The sequence below is a fragment of the Nelumbo nucifera genome, chromosome 1 (assembly GCF_055504915.1).
Source record: "Nelumbo nucifera cultivar China Antique chromosome 1, China Antique-T2T, whole genome shotgun sequence".
In the NCBI taxonomy this organism is placed as follows: Eukaryota; Viridiplantae; Streptophyta; class Magnoliopsida; order Proteales; family Nelumbonaceae; genus Nelumbo; species Nelumbo nucifera.
Window position 1 is genome coordinate 41375142 of NC_142649.1, and position 19663 is coordinate 41394804.

At 39.4% G+C, this 19663-nt stretch overlaps 1 protein-coding gene across 1 annotated transcript in view; it reads left to right on the plus strand.

Annotated features, from left to right (window-relative positions):
• SRD2 (snRNA activating complex family protein) overlaps positions 1 to 16252 on the plus strand; it is an 81725-nt gene extending 65473 nt beyond the window's left edge. The window contains exons 9-12 of the mRNA XM_010246520.3: positions 1629 to 1724; positions 7821 to 7946; positions 8040 to 8300; positions 15793 to 16252. Coding sequence (XP_010244822.1) covers positions 1629 to 1724; positions 7821 to 7946; positions 8040 to 8300; positions 15793 to 16074 — 765 coding nt within the window. The 3' untranslated portion in view covers positions 16075 to 16252. The remainder of the gene's footprint in view (positions 1 to 1628; positions 1725 to 7820; positions 7947 to 8039; positions 8301 to 15792) is intronic.
• The last annotated feature ends 3411 nt before the right edge of the window (positions 16253 to 19663 follow it).

Consider the following 19663-nt stretch of genomic DNA (forward strand, 5'->3'; position numbering starts at 1 on the left):
ACTTCTTAGCCTCGAAGTTTGAAATCAAAGATCTGGGACCTCTGAAACATTTCTTGGGAATAGAGGTGGCTAGATATAGAGAGGGAATATAAATCTGCCAAAGGAAGTATGCATTGGACCTTCTAAAAGAGATAGGGAAGCTAGGAGCCAAACCAACAGATACTCCTATAGAGCAAAATCATGGGTTACAAGAAGTTGATGGAGAATTGTGTCTAGACAAAGAGAGATATCAGAGATTAGTTGGAAAATTGATTTACTTATCCCTCACAAGACCTGATATTGCATATGCAGTTCATGTGGTCAGACAATTTATGCATGCTCCACGAGTTACACATATGAGGGCAGTAGAAAGGATCTTGAGATACTTGAAGACATGTCCTGGGAAGGGATTACTATTTAAGAAATGTGACAAAATAGAGGTGGAAGCCTACATTGGTGCCGATTGGGCAGGTTCTCGTGGAGATAGAAGGTCTACATCTAGATATTATACCTTCATAGGTGGCAATCTAGTCACTTGGAGGAGCAAGAAACAAATTGTTGTTGCAAGATCAAGCGTCAAGGCTGAATATAGGGTTTATGGCCCATGATGTTGCTGAACTGCTTTGGTTTCAGATTCTTCTAAAGGAGTTGGGGGTAGAAGTAACTGGACCTCTAAAGCTGTATTATGATAATCAGGTTGCAATCGACATTGCTAACAACCCAATCCAGCATGATAGAACAAAGCACATTGAGATTGATAGAAACTTTGTGCGAGAAAGAATTATTTTTGGGGATCTCTGCATCCCTTATATTCCGTCTACAAACAACTTGTTGATGTTCTTACCAAGGGGCTCACCAAGACAAGATTTATGGAACTGTCATGCCCAAAACTGTTATGCAAGCTGGGCATGAAAGATATCTATGCTCAGCTTGAGGAGTGTTGTGAGACCTAGATTGTAGTCCTGTCCTTAGTAGTTGACTACTATCAACATACTGTTCTTAGTAGACAACTACTATCAGCATATTGTTCCTAGTAGTTGACTACTTGATGAAGAGATTTCCTAATAGTCGACTACTAGGACTTTGTTGTAATTTTTTATTTTGTGTTTGATCACCCTAGTATATAATAGAATGGCTGGCGCCACCAGCATTACTTTTTTGCCTCTTTCACATGTTTTCTTCTCTTCTTTCTTCTTCTTCTTAGAAAACAGTAACAAGTAAGCTTGAAATCAATGGTAGGTAGTTGGGGATAACTTAATATTTAAAGGGGTGATTAGTAACAAAAAATTGGGAATGAAATGTAGCATTTGCAGACTGATAGACCAACATGAGAGAAACCTAGAAAACACATTGTGATGAGCAACAACTATCTTTGGATGTTAACTGGCTGGGCTAGCCTAGTTGAGTCTACTGCCCAGATAGGTGCATAGACTAGGCCCATGTTTATTTTATTATGGGGCTTTTTGTATCCTGCCATGATCTTTGTGATCATAAGCTTATGCTCAAAGACAGTTACTATTTTAGGCCATTACATGGAAATGCTATACACTTGTCATCACTTATAAATATTGTGCATTGTGGTGCCTCAACTAGTTGAAACCCTATATTGTGATTATCGTTTTCTGCTTTTCTTGTTTTATGCATTGCAGGTAAAATCATCTAAAATACATGAACATATGGTGGTATCCCATCTAGAAGTTGTTCTCTGTGTTGAGATTTATCATAACATAAGAACGTGGGTGAAGGTAATCTCGCTGCTTTGCTATTGCCTCTTGAAAGCCATAATAGTTTTTATTGATTTTTGTCTACTGATTAACTTTGTTCTTGTTAGAGCCCCCATTTTGTTTATGTGTGTCTTGGACTTTAATAACTGAGTTAGTTGGTGAAAAATGGATAATTTTGATTTGAGCAATTATAGGATTCCACTATTAACTTTTTCTTCTTGAAGTTGGCATTGTCTTGTATATGTAGATGTAATCACTAACAAATAAAGCTTTAGAACAACTTTGTAGTCAATGCTTAGTTTTCCTAGGTGACAGCAGTGAGTATTGGCATACCTTTTGGAGATGCAGTCTGTTTCTACTATTGCTACAGTAGTCCGAACCAGTAAGGAGAAGAAGAAGAAGAAGAGGAGAAGAAGAAGAAGATGAAAGAACTGTCGAACCTGATAGCTAAACCCTATCAGTCCTCTTAATAGTGATTAGGTTCTAATTAAATGTACAAGGACTAAACTGCCCCTACTTAAGTATGGGACAGAGAACCTCTAATAAGACTGCCACATAAGCTCATAACTTAACCAAGGTGAGTTGACTAATCTACCCTTATTCGGCTAACTCTAACACTCCCCCTCAAGCTGGAGAATATATGTCATATAATCCCAGCTTGTTACATATATAGTTCACTCTCCCTGAGCTTAAGGCTTTTGTAAACAAATCTGCCCACTGATCACCTGAGCCTACATGTTCTGTGCTTATCTCTCCAGTAAGAACCTTCTCCCTCACAAAGTGGCAATCAATCTCTATGTGCTTTGTTTTCTCATGAAAAACAGGGTTGGATGAGATATGGAGCGCAACTTGATTGTCACAGTACAACTTCATAGGTTTATCCATGTGGAACCCGATTTCTTGTAGGAGATTCCTCAACCACACTAATTCACATGTAGTGTGTGCCATGGCTCTGTACTCGGCTTCAGCACTGCTTCTAGCCACAACCATCTGCTTTTTACTCTTCCACGTCACAAGATTTCCTCCAAGAAATGTGCAGTAACCTGTAGTAGATCTTCTATCAGACACAGAGCCCGCCCAATCTGCATCCGTGTACCCAACTACTTCAAGTTTTCCTCCTGGTTTATACAATAGCCCACGGCCCGGAGCTCCCTTCAGATATCTTACAATTCTAAGAACTGCATCCCAGTGAGATATACGAGAGTTCTGCATAAATTGGCTCACCACACTGATTGCAAAGGAGATGTCTGGTCTCGTGATAGTCAAATAGTTTAGCTTCCCCACTAGTCGTCTATACCTTCCAGGATCATCAAATATTTCCCCTGTATCACTGCTCAATTTAACATTTGGTTCCATAGGAGTCTCAGCCGGTTTTGCACCTAACAATCCTGTTTCGTCCAATAGATCGAGAACATATTTTCTTTGATACAGGTTTACGCCTTGTCTTGATCTAGCAACTTCTATTCCCAAGAAATACTTCAATGTCCCAAGGTCTTTTGTTTGAAAATGATTTTGCAGAAAGACCTTTAGTTTGTCGATCCCCAATTTGTCACTGCCAGTTATGACAATATCATCCACATAGACCACTAATAAAATCTTTCCAGCTTCTGAGTCATAGCTGAACACTGAGTGATCAACCTGGCATTGTTTCATTCCAAAATTCTTCACCACTTCACTAAACTTCCCGAACCAAGCACGAGGCGATTGTTTTAACCCATAACTTGCCTTTTTCAGTCTGCACACCTTACTAGCCTCCCCCTGAGCAACAAACCCAGGTGGTTGCTCCATATATACCTCCTCTATAAGGTCACCATGAAGGGAGGCATTTTTTATGTCAAGTTGAAATAGGGGCCAATCATACATAACTGCCAGGGAAATTAACACACGGACAGAGCTAATCTTAGCCACTGGAGAGAAGGTCTCCATATAGTCCACTCCATACAACTGTGAATAACCTTTAGCAACAAGTCTGGCTTTCAGATGCTCCACTACCATCTGGCAAGTATTTAACAGTATACACCCATTTACAACCCACAACATGCTTACCAGGAGGAAGAGTAGTGAGCTCCCACGTGTGAGTATCCTGAAGAGCAGAGAGTTCCTCCTCCATTGCCTGCCTCCACCCAGGTGAACTAAGAGCCTCTTGGACATTGTTAGGTATGGAAATAGATGACAATAGTGAAACAAACTGGCGATGTGAGGCGGAAAGGCGAGATACTGAAACAAAATTGGAAATGGGATGGAGAGTAGAACTACGTTTACCTTTCCGTAAGGCAATGGGTAGATCAAGTCCTGAGGGTTCAGCAACAGGAGCAACGACCGGATCCGTGGACAAGGTAGAAGCTGGAGGAGGGGCCGATGTCGTTCGACGTGTATACACTTGTCGTATTGGTGGTCGTTCAGTAGGGATCTGCACTGGATGAGGTGACGAGTCAACTCCAACAGGAACACTCGGAACGGGATCACTGATCGGAAGAGGAAGAGGAAGTAAAGGTGGAGACGAAGATGCTTTAGTTCCTGAGAAGAAGGGAACAAACTCAAAAAAAGTGACATCAGGACAGACATAGCACTTCCGAGTAATGGGATTGTAACACTTGTACCCTTTTTGAGTCTGAGAGTAGCCAAGAAAGACACACTTAATGGAGCGTGCATCCAACTTGTCTATTCTAGGACTCAGATTGTGAACAAAGCACACACAGCCAAAGATACGAGGTGTTAATGGAAAGGGAGACAAGGTGGGGAACAAGATAGAGAAGGGAGACCGACCATGAAGAATAAAGGAGGGCATCCGATTAATGAGGAAACACGCAGTAAGTACAGCATCACTCCAAAACCGTTTAGGAACACTCATATGATGAAGAATAGACCGAGACGTTTCAAGGAGATGACGGTTCTTCTGTTCAGCCACCCCATTTTGTTGAGGAGTGGATGCACATGAAGTTTGATGATTGATGCCATGCTGTTCTAAATACTGTTGAAAGGAAGTAAGAAAATATTCACGACCATTATCTGAACGAAGAACTTTGATTGGAACACCAAATTGTGTACGTATTTCAGCATGGAATTTTTGAAAAATGGAAAATAATTCACTCCGTTCTTTCATTAAATAAACTCATGTCATTCTTGAACAATCATCAATAAAAGTGACAAAATACTTGTAACCATTATAAGACTATCTTGATCGGGCCCCAAACATCTGAATGAACCAAAGCAAAAGGACTCAACATACGACTTCAACTCTAGGACTGAAGGAAATACGACGATGTTTCCCAAACTGACACGACTCACACTGTAACACTGACAAATGACTCAAAGACGGAACTAGTATCTTGAGTGCCTTGAGAGAAGGATGTCCCAGTCGACAATGCCACTGTAGGGGAGTGAGTAAAGTCTGAAGTGCAACTGACGATCCACCACCGTCAAGATAATACAATCCACTAGCTTCATGCCCCCCACCAATCTTCTTCCCCATCCTGAGATCCTGAAAAACACAAGAGGAAGGGAAAAAAGTAACAGAACAGTTAAGAGTCTTGGTTAATTTACTAACAGACATAAGATTGAATGAAAACTTAGGGACATATAGAACAGATGATAAAGAAAGAGAAGCCATGTCAACATTGCCAACACCACAGATGGGAGAGGAGGAACCATTGGCAAGGGTAACAGTTTGAGATGTGGAAGTTTCAGAGAGAGAAGAGAACACACCTGGAGTCCCAGTCATGTGATCAGAGGCTCCAAAGTCAATAATCCAAGGAGAGGTTTTAGATGACAGGTAAGCTATACCTGAGTGGGCAAGAGTAGCAGTAGTGTGCTGTGAAGTGGACTAAAGGAACCGCTCATACTCATCACGCGGTACACTCACCATCTCCCTTCCGGAAACAGATGTAGATGTGGAAGGAGTTAGGTCTGCCTATTGATTATCATTGGCATCAACCCCACTAGCAACAACATGATTGGCCCATTTAGAGGGAGGGCGGCCATGGAGATCATAACAGAAATTTACCAAATGTCCTTCCCTGCCACAGTGGATACACTTCCTTGTAGAGCTGCCTTTTTCTTTGCCACGGCCTCCCCCTGAGTCACGACCACCACCACAGCCAAATATGGAACCACCACAACCTCCTCGGGAGGCATGTCCTCCCCCTTTCGTACCACGTCCACCTCCTCTGGCTGTCACAAAAGCTGATCTATTAGACTGTGTGGGATTCTCTGTCTATCCCAAAGAAATCCTGCGAAGCCGAGCAAACACTTCCTCAAGTGTAGGAAGGGTAGAGCCCCCCAATATTTGGGCCCTAACTGGTTCATACTCTGATTTCAACCCCACTAAGAACCTTGTGACATCTAGTTGTTCCCTCTGTTGTTGTTGAACCTTAACATCTGGAGTGAGAGGATGATAGACATTGAGTTCATTTTTGAGGTTCTTCATACTGGCATAGTACTCTTCTAGGGTTTTATTTCCTTGTTGCAGACCAAAGTACTCCTGATAGAGTTGATATATCCTTGTAGTATTATCTTGCCCAGAATACAGCTTCTTGGCATGTTCCCATATGTCCTTAGCTGTATCTAAGAACATGAAGTTGGCACTTATTTTGGGTTCCATACTGTTCCATAGCCATGTCATGATTTGAGCATCCTCCTGTTCCCAATCATCAAACCCTAGAGAGTCAGCCGGTGGTTTATCTTCTTTCACATGCTTCACTTTTCTCTTTGCCTTGAGAAAAACTTCCACCGACTTGGCCCATGGAACATAGTTCTCACCATTCAGTTTAATTGAGGTCATCTATACACCTAGATAGTCAGAGGAAACCACCACACTAGGTTTCTGATCACTACAGCCATCTCCCATTGCTGCCATGATACTCTTTCAATGCTGCCTGTAATCTGACTTCCCAATCACTAACTAAGTGTTGCTGTCAAGAGTTTGATGTTCCAGAACCTACAGTAGTCCCTAAACACAATGATAGATAAACACGCCTTTGTTCTTATCCACACCACTACTGATTTCACAAAAAAACACAGACTACACCGACATTAATTCAGCACTTACTAACCACATGCAAGTTCTCTTACAACTACTCAACAGAGTTTGTGCATCACAAGCACCACCACACAGCCATAGCTGTCACACACAATACAGACCTGCTTTAACGCTTTTAAGAGGGCACCACAAGACCAACAAGAACTCAACTAGTACCATTGCATTACACCTTGCACCATTCGGCCACCTACAGTAGCCCCTACACCATTCGGCCACCAGCAGCAGCCCTTACACCATTTGGTCACTGTAAACACAGCCTGTTCTTGGAATTTTTCCAAGAACCAGGGCAACAACCAACCTAGTTCTCTAGGTTCTGATCAGTCCTCTTAAGTTCTTGAAGATTTTCAACCCAGAAATACCAACAGCACAAAGAGAAGAGATAACCAACCTTCATTTGAGAGCTTCAGCCAACCATTCACTGCTGAAGTTGTTTTCTTAGGAAAGGAGGTTCTGCGCACCAGAAAAAAAAATAAAAAAAGAAGAGCTGAGATGTTTCAGGCCTGGGACGAACCACTTTTCTCCATTGACAGCCCAGAGAAGAAAAGGAGAGAACTGAAGCACAAACTGAAGTTGTCACGAACTGAAACAGGTCATGAACCTTGCTCTGATACCATGTTTCTACTGTTGCTACAGTAGTCCGAACCAGTAAGGAGAAGAAGAAAGAGAAGGAGAAGAAGAAGAAGAGGAGAAGAAGAAGAAGATGAAAGAACTGTCGAACCTGATAGCTAAACCCTATCAGTCGACCTCTTAATAGTGATTAGGCTCTAATTAAATGTACAAGGACTAAACTGCCCCTACTTAAGTATGGGACAGAGAACCTCTAATAAGACTGTCACATAAGCTCATAACTTAACCAAGGTGAGTTGACTAATCTACCGTTATTCGGCTAACTCTAACACAGTCATGGCACTAAATTGACCAGTTGACACTTTCATAACACTACATCCACCTTTATATGAAAATTGGGAAAATTTCCTGTAAACTACTATTTTTTTCAAGCATTATGTTTCCTTTAGCCTCTCATTTATTAATGCTATATATTTTTCTACTTCAAAATTGATGTTTCTATTAATTTTCAGACCCAAGAGTTCTTGGTCCTTGGAAGGCAAACCCTGACAGAACTAAGGGATAATATTTATTGCTTGACTGACCAGTGGATGCAGAAAACAGGACAGCATGATTCTTCTGGATATTTTCTTATAGAAGTAAAAAAGGCTTAACCTGCTCATTAGATTGATTTGCTACTGAAAATAATCTATTATGATCCTATTGAATGTTATCTTTTGTCCTTTCTGTAGGATATATTTTGCAATGATTTGAGAGACCCATCTGCTATAAATTATAGTGAACCCGTATTTGATTGGCTTAGAAACTCTAAGGAAGAGGTTCTTGAGAAATGGGAATGCATTGTATCTGGCGAGTTGCAACAAAAGAAAAAAGCAGTCTTAGGGGATGTGACAATATCACACTTGCCTCATTTCAAAGCTGTTGACATGCATAAGACTCGCTTTTGTGACTTGAAGTTTCGTCTTGGTGCTGGATATCTCTATTGTCACCAGGTAGTCTTCTCTTTTCTTTTCTTTTTTTTCTTTTTTCATGCATTGCATGTAGCTTTCTATATAAGAATATGATATCACTATGAGGTAGAGTTAGGGGACCTATGGAGGCAACCATCAAGGACTATTATGACTTGGTTGGAGGTCATCTTGTTTGGTCCCCTAAGCTAAGGAGAAATATTAATTATTGGGAATAAGAGGAATTGATCTCCACATTTTTAGATTGTTCAGCATTCCTCAGTTGTAGAGATGTTGGGCCGAATGGACCTTAATTCTTTTATTCTAGTGGTGTTTATGTTTTATTAGTGGGCCATAATTATGGGCCTTGTTTTGAATTGTTATTGTCTTTATTGAGCTAGGCGCCCTACTAGGGGCATCCCTGTAATTGTATCTAATAAAAGTGTTTTATGGGACTAAAGAGAGGAATGATCGACTCTCTTCTTTCTTCTATTCTCTTCTTCCTCCTTTCTTTTCTTTTCTTTTCTTTTGGTTTATTTTTTGATTTATTGCAAGTGTGATTTACAACTTGGTATCAGAGCAAGTTCCCACCTTCAATTTCTTCTTTTAGGCCATACACAGTGTGTTGGAGAATTGATCAGCTGATTGATTGATAGCTTATACAGCCCATAGGTTTTTGAAGAAGACAAACTTAGTTTGAGGCTCAAGATAGTTTCTTAGAGATTTTCCTGAAAACCCTAGTTGGTGCTTGGAGAAATTGAATTAAGGGCTCTAGAGACAATTTGAAGCTGGTGCTTGGGGCTTGAAGGGAATTTTTGGACCTACATTGAGATTGATTTAGGTTGGAAAGGGTTCTGGAGTCCCTGGTAGGAGCGACTACACTTTCTTTCTCCTAGGTTCCCAAGTTCTATGAAACCCTAGTTTAGGGTGATTGAGGAGTAGTTTTGGCTTCAGGTCAGTGGTTCTGTGAAACCCCGTTTTTATTTTTGTTTGTTTCCATTTAGCCAATGAAGCAAACTAGAGGTGAGACAAAACAAGCTAGAAACTTTGGGTTTGGCTAGGGAGGGTCTGTGGAGACTCTATTAGGAGCAATAACCACAATGTAGTTAAATGGAACCAATTATTTGGCAGTGTCTCTATCAATAAAGATCCATGTCTACAATAGAGGGAAATGAGGGTACATCACTGGGAGTAAGAAACCCAAGGAAGATGGCCCTACCTAGGAGAGGTGCAGGAAAACTATACAGTTGTAGATTGGTTAGTAAATTCCATGCAACCTCTTATCAGCCAATACTACCTATAGATGTATATTGCAAAGGTGTGGGACAGTGCTCAGAGAACTATTCCCAAAAGTTGAATGTTACTAGGGCCTAAAAAGTAAAGAATAATGTGAATAGTCTAAGATAGGGGGAGAAACCCGTAGCTATTTATTTCTCAATGCTGAAATCTCTTTGGCAAGAGATTGACCTAATGGAGAATATTGTGTGGGGATGCATGAAAGATGCTGAGACTCGTACGAAATTACTGGAGAGAAACCAGGTCTTTGAGTTCCTTATTGGATTTCAACCTTGAATATGATATTGTTAGATGGAATATTCTAGCAGAGGATGAGGTGACCCTATCTCAAGCTTATGCTATGGTTAGTAGTGAGCAGAGTAAGAGACAAGCCCAAATTGTGGAATCCCCATTCCCCAATCAATCACTTTGCTAATGCCGAGATGAATCCTAGGGTTACCACTGATAAGAAGGATGTTGTGTGTGAATACTGTAAAAAGCCAAAGCACACAGAGTACAACTGTTGGAAGCTACATCCAGAGCACTTGCCTCCAAGATTCAAGAACAATAATACTGGTGATAAGAAATCTGTAGGAGCTATTGTGGAAAACTTCTTGAATTGCAGTGTAACCTTCTTTCTTTCTTACTACGTTTTTTAGGACACGAGATCTCAAAAGGTGGTTGGGAGTGACCATGAATGGGGTATACTTGTTGGACATGCCTAAAAAAATCCAAGTACCACCTCAGAGAGCATCTTTTGGGTCAAATGTGTTAGAGTCAGTTAATCGTGTTATGTTATGTCACTATCGTGTAGGTCATCTTTCCTTTTCTTCATCGAGTCTTTTGTTTCTAGCTTTATTTAAAGATAAATTTTTCCAGTTTACGATTACATTGTGAGTCCTGTAAGTTTTCAAAGCATTGTAGAAAAGATCTACAGGTAATAAAAGATCTATTGTTCCTTCTCATATTGTTCACTTTGATGTGTGTGTGGCGGGGGGGGCATGTCATTTACCTTGCATGGGTGGATATAAATACTTTATTTTGCTCATTGATGGGTCTCGTGCTGAAGGTACTGAAACTTGTGAAACAATTTCGTGAATAGGTTTTGTACACTTGGTGGGAGAGTTCACCTTCTACATCTGCTTCTTGGGCAAAGAAGAGGAAGAGAACGCTTTGAAGCTGCACAAGAGTTGTGTGTTGGACGGTATAAAGTCCAGAGAGACACCTTCCCAAGCCCTTTCGGGAATCTATAGAGGTTGTAGTAAGCTAGTGGGGGTTTGGGTGGAATACTTATGCTCTAGGAAACGGAGCAAGTCTTCAATAGGTCCTCAAAACTCTAGAATACCTACCTATTATTGAGTCATGAAACTACCTTTACGGCTCAGGTGTATGGGCCGACTGGGCCAATATTACGAGTCTACATTATGATAAACTGATAAAGATTAGAGTCCACTACCTTGTAACCTGGGGCCATGAAGGGATCAAAGTCCAGTTGCTCTTGTATCTTGCAAGGTTTCAGGTCATTCTGGGCCTCAGTTCACAGCTCCTGTAATAGGGGAAATATGGGCTTGGGCTTATCGAGTTGTGATAGCTCTACCCCATCTAGAGAGCTCATCAGCTACCAAATTGGATGGGCCAGGTTTGTATTCAATCACATAATCGTAGCTGAGAAGCTTGGTCGCCCACTTCTGCTGATCTTTTGTTAGGATTATCTCATCCAAGAGATGCATAAGTCTCTTTTGTTTGGTGCTATGATGAATCGACGACCCATTACATATATCACCACTTTTGGACTAGTAGGGCTACGACCATGAGCTCTTTCTCATAGGTTGACTTGGCTTGAGCTTGAGATAACAGTGCCTTGCTGAAATACGCTATAGGCCTATTTTCTTGCATAAGCACCACACCCAATCCATTACCAGATCACACTCAACAACAAATGTCTTCAAGAAATCCAGTAAGATGAGGGTGGGTGGAATGGTCACTGCGGCCTTCAGGATTTCAAAGGCTTGTTGGGCCTGATCCGTCCAGACAAAAGATTCATTTTTGAGCAATTGGATGATAGGAGCTGCAAGCTGTCCATAACCCTTGATAAATCTACAGTAGTAGTTTGTGAGGCCCAAGAACCCTCTCAAATGTTTCACATTAGTGGGCGGAGCCCAGTTAATCATACAGTTTTTTTTTTTCACAATCAGCCAAAACCTAACCCACTTTCACAGTGTAGCCTCTCAAGTGTTTGACATTAGTGGGTTGAGCCCAGTTAATCATACAGACCTTTTTATTTTCTGGATCAGCCAAAACCTAACCCACTTCCACAGTGTGGCTCAAGTAGTGGACGCGGGCCTGACAAAGTGTATTTGTTCTCTTTGGCAAATAAATAATGTCACAGAGCCTTTTCAAGCTATCCATGAAGTGTATAAGAATTTTGTTCCCAGTCCCTACTATTGACAAGTACATAAAAAAACCGGATGTATTTCACAGATTGGGCCTAAAGGTTTCATTCGTAAAAGATTGGAATGTGGACAGTGCATTGGTCAGTCCAAATGGCATGACCAAAGACTCATAGTGCCATCATGAGTTCTAAAACCAGTCTTGTGCATGTTCTCCGTGTGAACCCAGATCTGATGATACCCTAGTGTCTCACAATTCATCCAATAGTTAATCTATCAGCAGTATTGAGAAGCGGTCTTTGACCATGATGTGGTTAAGGGCTCTATAGTCTACACAAACCTCCAAGATTCATCCTTTTTTCTGACCAATAAGACTGAAAAGGAGCAAGGACTGTTGTTGAGTTGGATCATCATTTTATCTAAGAGCTCCTGCACCATCCACTCAATCTCCTATTTTTATATAGGGCCTGACATTGGTCGGGGCAGCACTGGGGGTAATAGGAATTCTATGGTTGTGGCAACATGCAGGGGGGTAGGCTCATCCACCTTGAATGTTTTGCCTCATGCACTACCCCATACAAAGAAAAAAAAATAAAAGAAAACTAAGGAAAAGGGAAAGGGAAAGGGAAAGGGAAAGGAAAAAGAAAGGGAAGAAAAAGGATGGAAAGGGAAGGGAAGGGAAAGGATGTGTTGGCCAAGGCTTCACCCCCAAGACCCCTCATCCCAACAGATATGAAATGTACTATATCAAGCTCCAATGAATTCGAGTGGATGGAGGTCCTTGCAATTCAAATGGTTGCTATTGGCCACATGTACCATAGATGGGGTGGTGTGCCAAACAGTCAGCCCCAATCATAGTTTTCAAGGCGTCTAGGCGGTTCCGGGCGACACTGGGGCGCCTAGTCGGCCAGTATATTATGTGAAAAAATAGCAATTCTCTTTATTAAGAATATTAAATTTCCTCTAAAAATGTGGTGAATCATCACGTCTAAAAGATAAAAATCTTTTACATATATTAATATCATTATTTTCAAAAATAATACTACTATAATAAGTATTTAATATTTCATATCAATTAGCAGTTGAAAAAGTTATTGACTTTATATGATAAATATTCAAGATGGAAAGTAAAATAGAAAAAACAAGGATGGAGTTTCTATTTTATTTAATTAGAGAGAGGGAATAGAAAAAGAAAAAGAACCTCTTTATAATTCTGTTCTTTCTTTCCTCTTTCTTTCTTTCTTTCATTTTCTCTCCTCAAAACCCTTTTGATCTTTTAAATTTCAATAGTAAAACATTAAAACAAAGTATAATTGATATATATATATATATAATGAAATATATTAACACATACATTAATGTGATAAAACAATATAAATGATATTATAAAAGGTGCCCGCCTTGTCATTTTTGTTTCCAAGGCAGGCACTTAATCGCCTAGGTGGGCGCCTAGTCACCTAGAAGTGTGCCTAGTTGCTAAAAGGTGTTTGGGCGAGGCGCCTAGTCACCTAGGTGATGCCTTGACAACTATGGCCCCAATTGGTGAGCAAAGTATGTGGGTTACAAAATTGAGGTTGCTCCCACTATCAGTAAGGATAGACACCCGTTGGCCTGCTACCTGGCCTTCAACTCTCATGATCTGAGGGTAAGTCAGACAATTCAATGTTTGTAATGATATCTAAGAAGTCTTAGCCTCATAGACCTATTCATTCTGAGTTTGCACCTTGTAGAGCAGCATTCAGGTTATCAATGCCTTTAGGCCCATCAGTTTGCAAGATAAACACCTGTTGGGTTTTACATTTATGTTCTTTGGCCAAATTTCTCATTGCAATTGTAGCATAGCCCTTTTCCTCTACGGGTTCGCATTTCATCCCAGGATAGTTCCTTACATAGTTGTTAAGGCGATGCCTAGGCGACAAGGTGCCCTTGGAGGCTCGCCTCACCTAATCGCCAAGCAGTTTTGTATATTGTGTTATAGAATACTTTTTATATTAATTTTTTGAGATTATAATTATGAAATAGACATTATTAAACTAAAATATTCATTTTGTGTGTTATATATTAATTTATTTTTTTATTATTTCTTATTTGTTAGGATTTAATCAACACTGACATTGCTAATTGATGAATTGAACCCTCAAAGACTTCAAAACCTGAACCAATAAATATGAATAAACTAAAAATTTTGTCTAATCAATACATTTTCTTCTTCCGCACCTTTTCTTTTCTTCTTTTCTTCTTTTCTTCTTTTCCTATAAGAAAAATAGGGGTTCAGCCCCTATATTTTTTGAATTTTCTTTTCTTTCTTCTTTTTCTTCTCATAAATATGTTGATTTTCTATACTTTAACATGAAATTTATACTTATGAAAATTATGGATATTTATCAAGGAAATATGGTTATAGAACCTCGGAACTACCTTAGAATATATGATTTTTAGTTAAAAAAAAAAAATCCATCGCCAAGGCATTGCCTAGGTGCCCACCTAGGCAACTAGGTGACAAGGCACCTCCCTGTCGCCTAGCCTCGACTTGGCGCCTTGAAAACTATGGCTTCTTATAAGGGATTCTAAGTATTGGAGCAGAATTAGTGGACCAAACTGAGCCCTTTTCAGATCTGGTTATAAGGGGTCATTTAATTGTCCAGTTGGTTGGCTTATCTGAGTCAACTCAGTTTCTCTTCTTGCAGTCTGGCTAGCCCCACTGCTGCTAGTACTGTTTCCGGCTTGAGGGCTTTCACTTCAATACAATTTTTCTTCCTTGAGTTCACCAATAAAACACCCCACCAAGGCTCCTTTTGATCATCTATGAACTCATTCGGCTATTCTCTTGAATTCAATTTGATACTCGTGCACAAATCTGGTTTGTTTAAGTTTTGAGAGAGCCTCATTGAAATCCTCATAAGCTGTTGGTCCAAATCTAATGCACAATGCCCCTATGAAATCATTCCAAGTCACCTGTGGGTGGGATCTCCGATACCAAAGGTACCACAAGGCTTCTCCTCTAAGTGGATTGAGGCAATGGCCACTCTTTGACGGCCTTGAAGTACCTTTTGCCTTGTATATCTAGGGAATCGGATCCTCACCTGAGAAGGAAAGTCTATCTTGGCATGTTTCTTTTGTGTAGATCTGATTGTCCAGCCACTTCCCTGACTGGACTCCTCTGATTCATTCTCACAGCCACTGGATTAAGTTTCTTGTAGTGTGTCATGATAACCACCGGTGATTCCTAGATGTCCCAGACATCTCCCAACACCTTATGAAGACTGGTCTCAATCTGATCTATCCATTCATCCACCATTGAAGGTATAATGGTAGCCATTGCTATCCTTGAGCTATGGTACCAATTTTGTTAGGTTAACTCATTGTTAGGTTACTAAGAGAGGATAGTTTGGGTTTAATCACTTCTGCCTCCTTCCTTTCTGGCTTTCTATTTATAATATCATCAGTCTCAGATGTGATTCTGTTACATGCGACTCATGCATTTTATTCTCCTTCTAACTGTCTCTATGACGTGGCTTCCTTCCATAGCTCTGAACGATTAGTCTAGTAGCTGCCTGGGCTAGGATGCTGATGTGGGCCTGCTAAGGGTTGTGGGCCTATCAACTACTTATTTAAAAGATTTAGATGACTCAAGAGTCTTGCACATTTCCAAGTACTTTTTTATTAGACCATGTTCACAAGTACTTTTTTATTAAACCATGGTAAGGGTATTTTCTTTGCCCATTGTGTAGCTCACCTCTTTCTTGATTTTCCATAAAAACCTTTTTATTGGTCAATTGTTATGCCTCACAAAATCATCACTGAAGTAGTAATATAGTAATTACATTGCTGGTTCATTAACTTAATACGATTTAACAATATGGTTGGCACAGGGAGACTGCAAGCATGTCATGGTGATTAGAGACATGAGATTGATTCACCCAGAGGATGTGCAGAACCAATTAGTTTACCCAGTACTAATATTTCAATTAAAAACCCGTCCTCGGAAATGCTCAGTATGCAAGATCTATCGAGCTACAAAGGTTACTGTCGATGATAAGTGGGCTCCAGAGAATCCATGCTATTTTTGTGATAGCTGCTATTATCTACTTCATTATGCTGAGGATGGATCATTGTTGTATGAGTTCACGGTGTATGATTACCACCATGAATAGTTCATGGTTATGGTAACATTAAAAGTAAGTGATTACAACCTAAGGTTCAAAATATCGGTATTGCAACTAGTATAAGAGAAGCAATTTTAAGATTTCTATCAGGATACGATAAACTATTAGGAAATGCAAGGATTTTTTTTGGGCATTACACATAACAGGAGGTTATGGGGTTGAGACATTAGAGTTGTGCACATGAAGTTCACCTACCTCCACAGAGCGCTTGCAGTTAGGGGTTGATCTCAGCTACTGGGTCATCGGGGGAAATGCATGGGTGTAATGGAATGACTAGGGTTGTGTTTGGTACCATTGCCACTTTATTTGCAATGTTTTAGGTTGATCAATACAAATTTTTGAGAAAATAGTCTTGCCACATCACATCAGATAACCAAGGTTCAAAGTATTGACACGTATCGGCCCGTATCGGCCGATACATATCATTCCGGGACCCCTCTAATACGCCCCTACAGTGGGTGTATCGGGGGTCTGACCAATTCAGGGTGTGGAGGAGGCCTAAACCGGCTCCCCTAAACCAGTTGTGAAAAAAAAAAAAAACACTAAAAAGCTGTATTGATTGCGGGCGAATCGATATTTTGAACCTTGCAGATAACTATTTCCACTAAAAAAAAATATAGGCATTGAATTGGGTATTGTCATTTATAGTAGAAACACAATTGGGTTTTTCCCCAGAGAAAACAATGGTAACAAATGTTGTATTGATTACTCAAGCCTTTTGTGGTAGAAAAAAAAAAAAAAAAATATATATATATATATATATATATATATATATATATATATATATTCTCCTAAAATTTGTATTGACTAACATACGATGTTGCAAGTAGAAGTGGTAATGATGGCTTTCATTTTTTAATTTGTACCCTTTCTCTTATGGTCTATGATATAGGTGTGGCCAATGGGTGGGTTGGGACCAATTCACCCATTTGCCACTCATATTCATTTCAAGGTTCAAAATACCAATACGCCGGTATGGGCATATCGGGCAAATCGATACAGTTTTTTAGTGTTTTTTTTTTCGCAATTGGTTCAGGGGAGCCGGTTTAGGCCTCTTCCACACTCTGAACCAGTTAGACCCCCGATACACCCACTGTAGGGGCGTATCAGAGGGGTCCCAAAACAATACCGATACGTATCGATACTTTGAACCTTGATTCGTTTATTTTATGATAGTGGTTCACAACCTGCCCTGATCTTTATCCATATGATCCACTAACTGAAAATGGGCTTCTTTTTACTTCCTTTTTTTTCTCTATTTCAAATTCCAAATGCATAAAAGCATAGAATCTTGTATATTTCGACTAAAAAATAAGAAATGCATAAAAACAAAAAAAAAAATCACCTAGAGATCGATACCATTGCGTTTCCATCATAGTCTTCGTTGTTATTGCTAGGGCCATTATATGTATCTGATAGGGGTAGAATTTTGAGAATTTTATTTTCCTACGCAAATCGTGTCAATGATGTTTTTGGTCTTGATTAATATTATGAAATCTGAAATTTCTTGGTTATACACTAGAGTGTTGTGTTGTTTTGGGTAAAAAGGGTCATTTTCAACCTATGCAAATTGCGTTACCCATTCTTAAACTTGTCCTAACCCGTTTCAATCTGAAAGTTAATTAACGTTTTCTACTAAAAAAGGTTTAATAAGGGTTAAAGTGTAACTTGAACCCAGATAAGTTAATGACAATGTTGAAACTTAATAAAATAAGTTTTATTAACTTGTATTCATGCAAACAAACAATATGTATTTATGATTAACATTTCCAACTAAAAATTAAAAGAAATAATGTTTAAAATTAGAATTTTATAAATAAATGGAATAAATAATTTATCAAATCCAAATCTGCATCAAAAGATAATTTTAATCCCAAAAAATTTATACAAATAAATTATTAATAATAGAATATTTATCTTAGTAATTAAAATTTATAAATTTGTGCATGATATTATATCTTACAATTTTTATAATTATTAGTTAATATTTTAATTTATATTAAATAACATTATATTTTTATTTACACAAAAAATAAAAAAATTGTTTACAAAATATTCAAAAATATTCAAAAATAAAAAATAATTGATATAATAATTAAGATAAATATAATAGATTCATATGTTTTGTGTCTTATACCCTTAATTAATGTATTGTTTAATATCAATTTTTTTCCCGCCATATTAATTATAAGATACAATGGCAAACCAAAATTGGGCAATTGACTGTAGAGCAGTATCAACACTACCTTTTCTCCACCATGAATTCAGTATTGACCATCTGAAGTGGTATTCTTTTGCGTGAAAACCATCCCCCAACGATTCAACAAATAGATGTCTGGAGAGGAGGAAAGCAGACCCGTTCTTCGATCTTCTATTGATGCCGGTTCAATATGGTTAAATGTAAGATCAGAGCAGCTCTTTGGAGAGAAGATGATTGAACAGAGTGGCGTCTGCGTCTGAAGAAGATTAGAGTCGCAGTGCCTGAGGAAGATTGAGGCTTCAATTTTGTAATGTTTCTTTGGTGAAGACGAGGTAAAAAGTTGCGGTAAGCCAGAGAATGAAACCTTTGAATCCCACCTCACTTAGGGCTACAAACGGATCGGATCGAATCCGATTCGGTAAGGTAAGGGCATATTTGATTTGATCCGTTAAGAAAACCTGACTGGTCCGAATCCAATAAAGATCCATTGGATTTTCAAAAGCGTGATTTGAATTCGAATTTGAATGTATTATCGGGTATCCAATTCGATTATAATTATATTTATATTATATTATATTATTTATATAATATAATAATGTTAAAATATATAATATTTTATAATTAACAGATCGGATTGGGTCACAGTAGATTGGATCAGCCAATATCCGAATTCGATCCGTTATATTAATAGATTAGCTTTCCCCATCTAATTTATTAAGATCAGGAGAGAGATCCGAATCTGCCTCTTAATGGATCAGTATCGAATTCGGATCGGATCTGATCTGATTTATTTGCAGCCCTAACCTGACTGACCCACTGTGTACCTTTCACCCAACCCATTCTTACCCTTTTTCTCTGACCCAAATGGGTTACTTGACCCACTATTCAAATAGTTGGGTATGGATGGATTGGATGGATCAAATTGGCTTGGATCAAAATTGCCAGCCCTAAATTAGCATACAGCACGGTCGCTCCTTTAGGCCGTCCAAATTTGATTTGTGCGTTTAGTTGGGACTTCATGGAACTAAGGAAGTTGCCATTATGGACTGACACAACAACTTTCAGGCACTGGTTGTTGTAGTTTTGTCGAAACAGGTTGGGTCCCAAGAGAGTGTGCCCCACAACCCATCCCCTCCCTGAATTGGGAATATCTATTCATGACAAGCACATGAGATGCTCCCCAATACCCCCTCTCTAAATTGGGCTGCGGGGGGAGCCCATCCGAACTCAGCTTTGTCATCCTTTTTTTTTTTTTAAGAGCAACCAGAAGGAGCCCCCGATTTTGCCCCCGAGCATGAGCTAATGAACTGAAATATTCAAAAATGAGCCCCCGATTTAGCCAAAGGCATTGGGTTGCTTTTTCTTTTTTTCTCATCC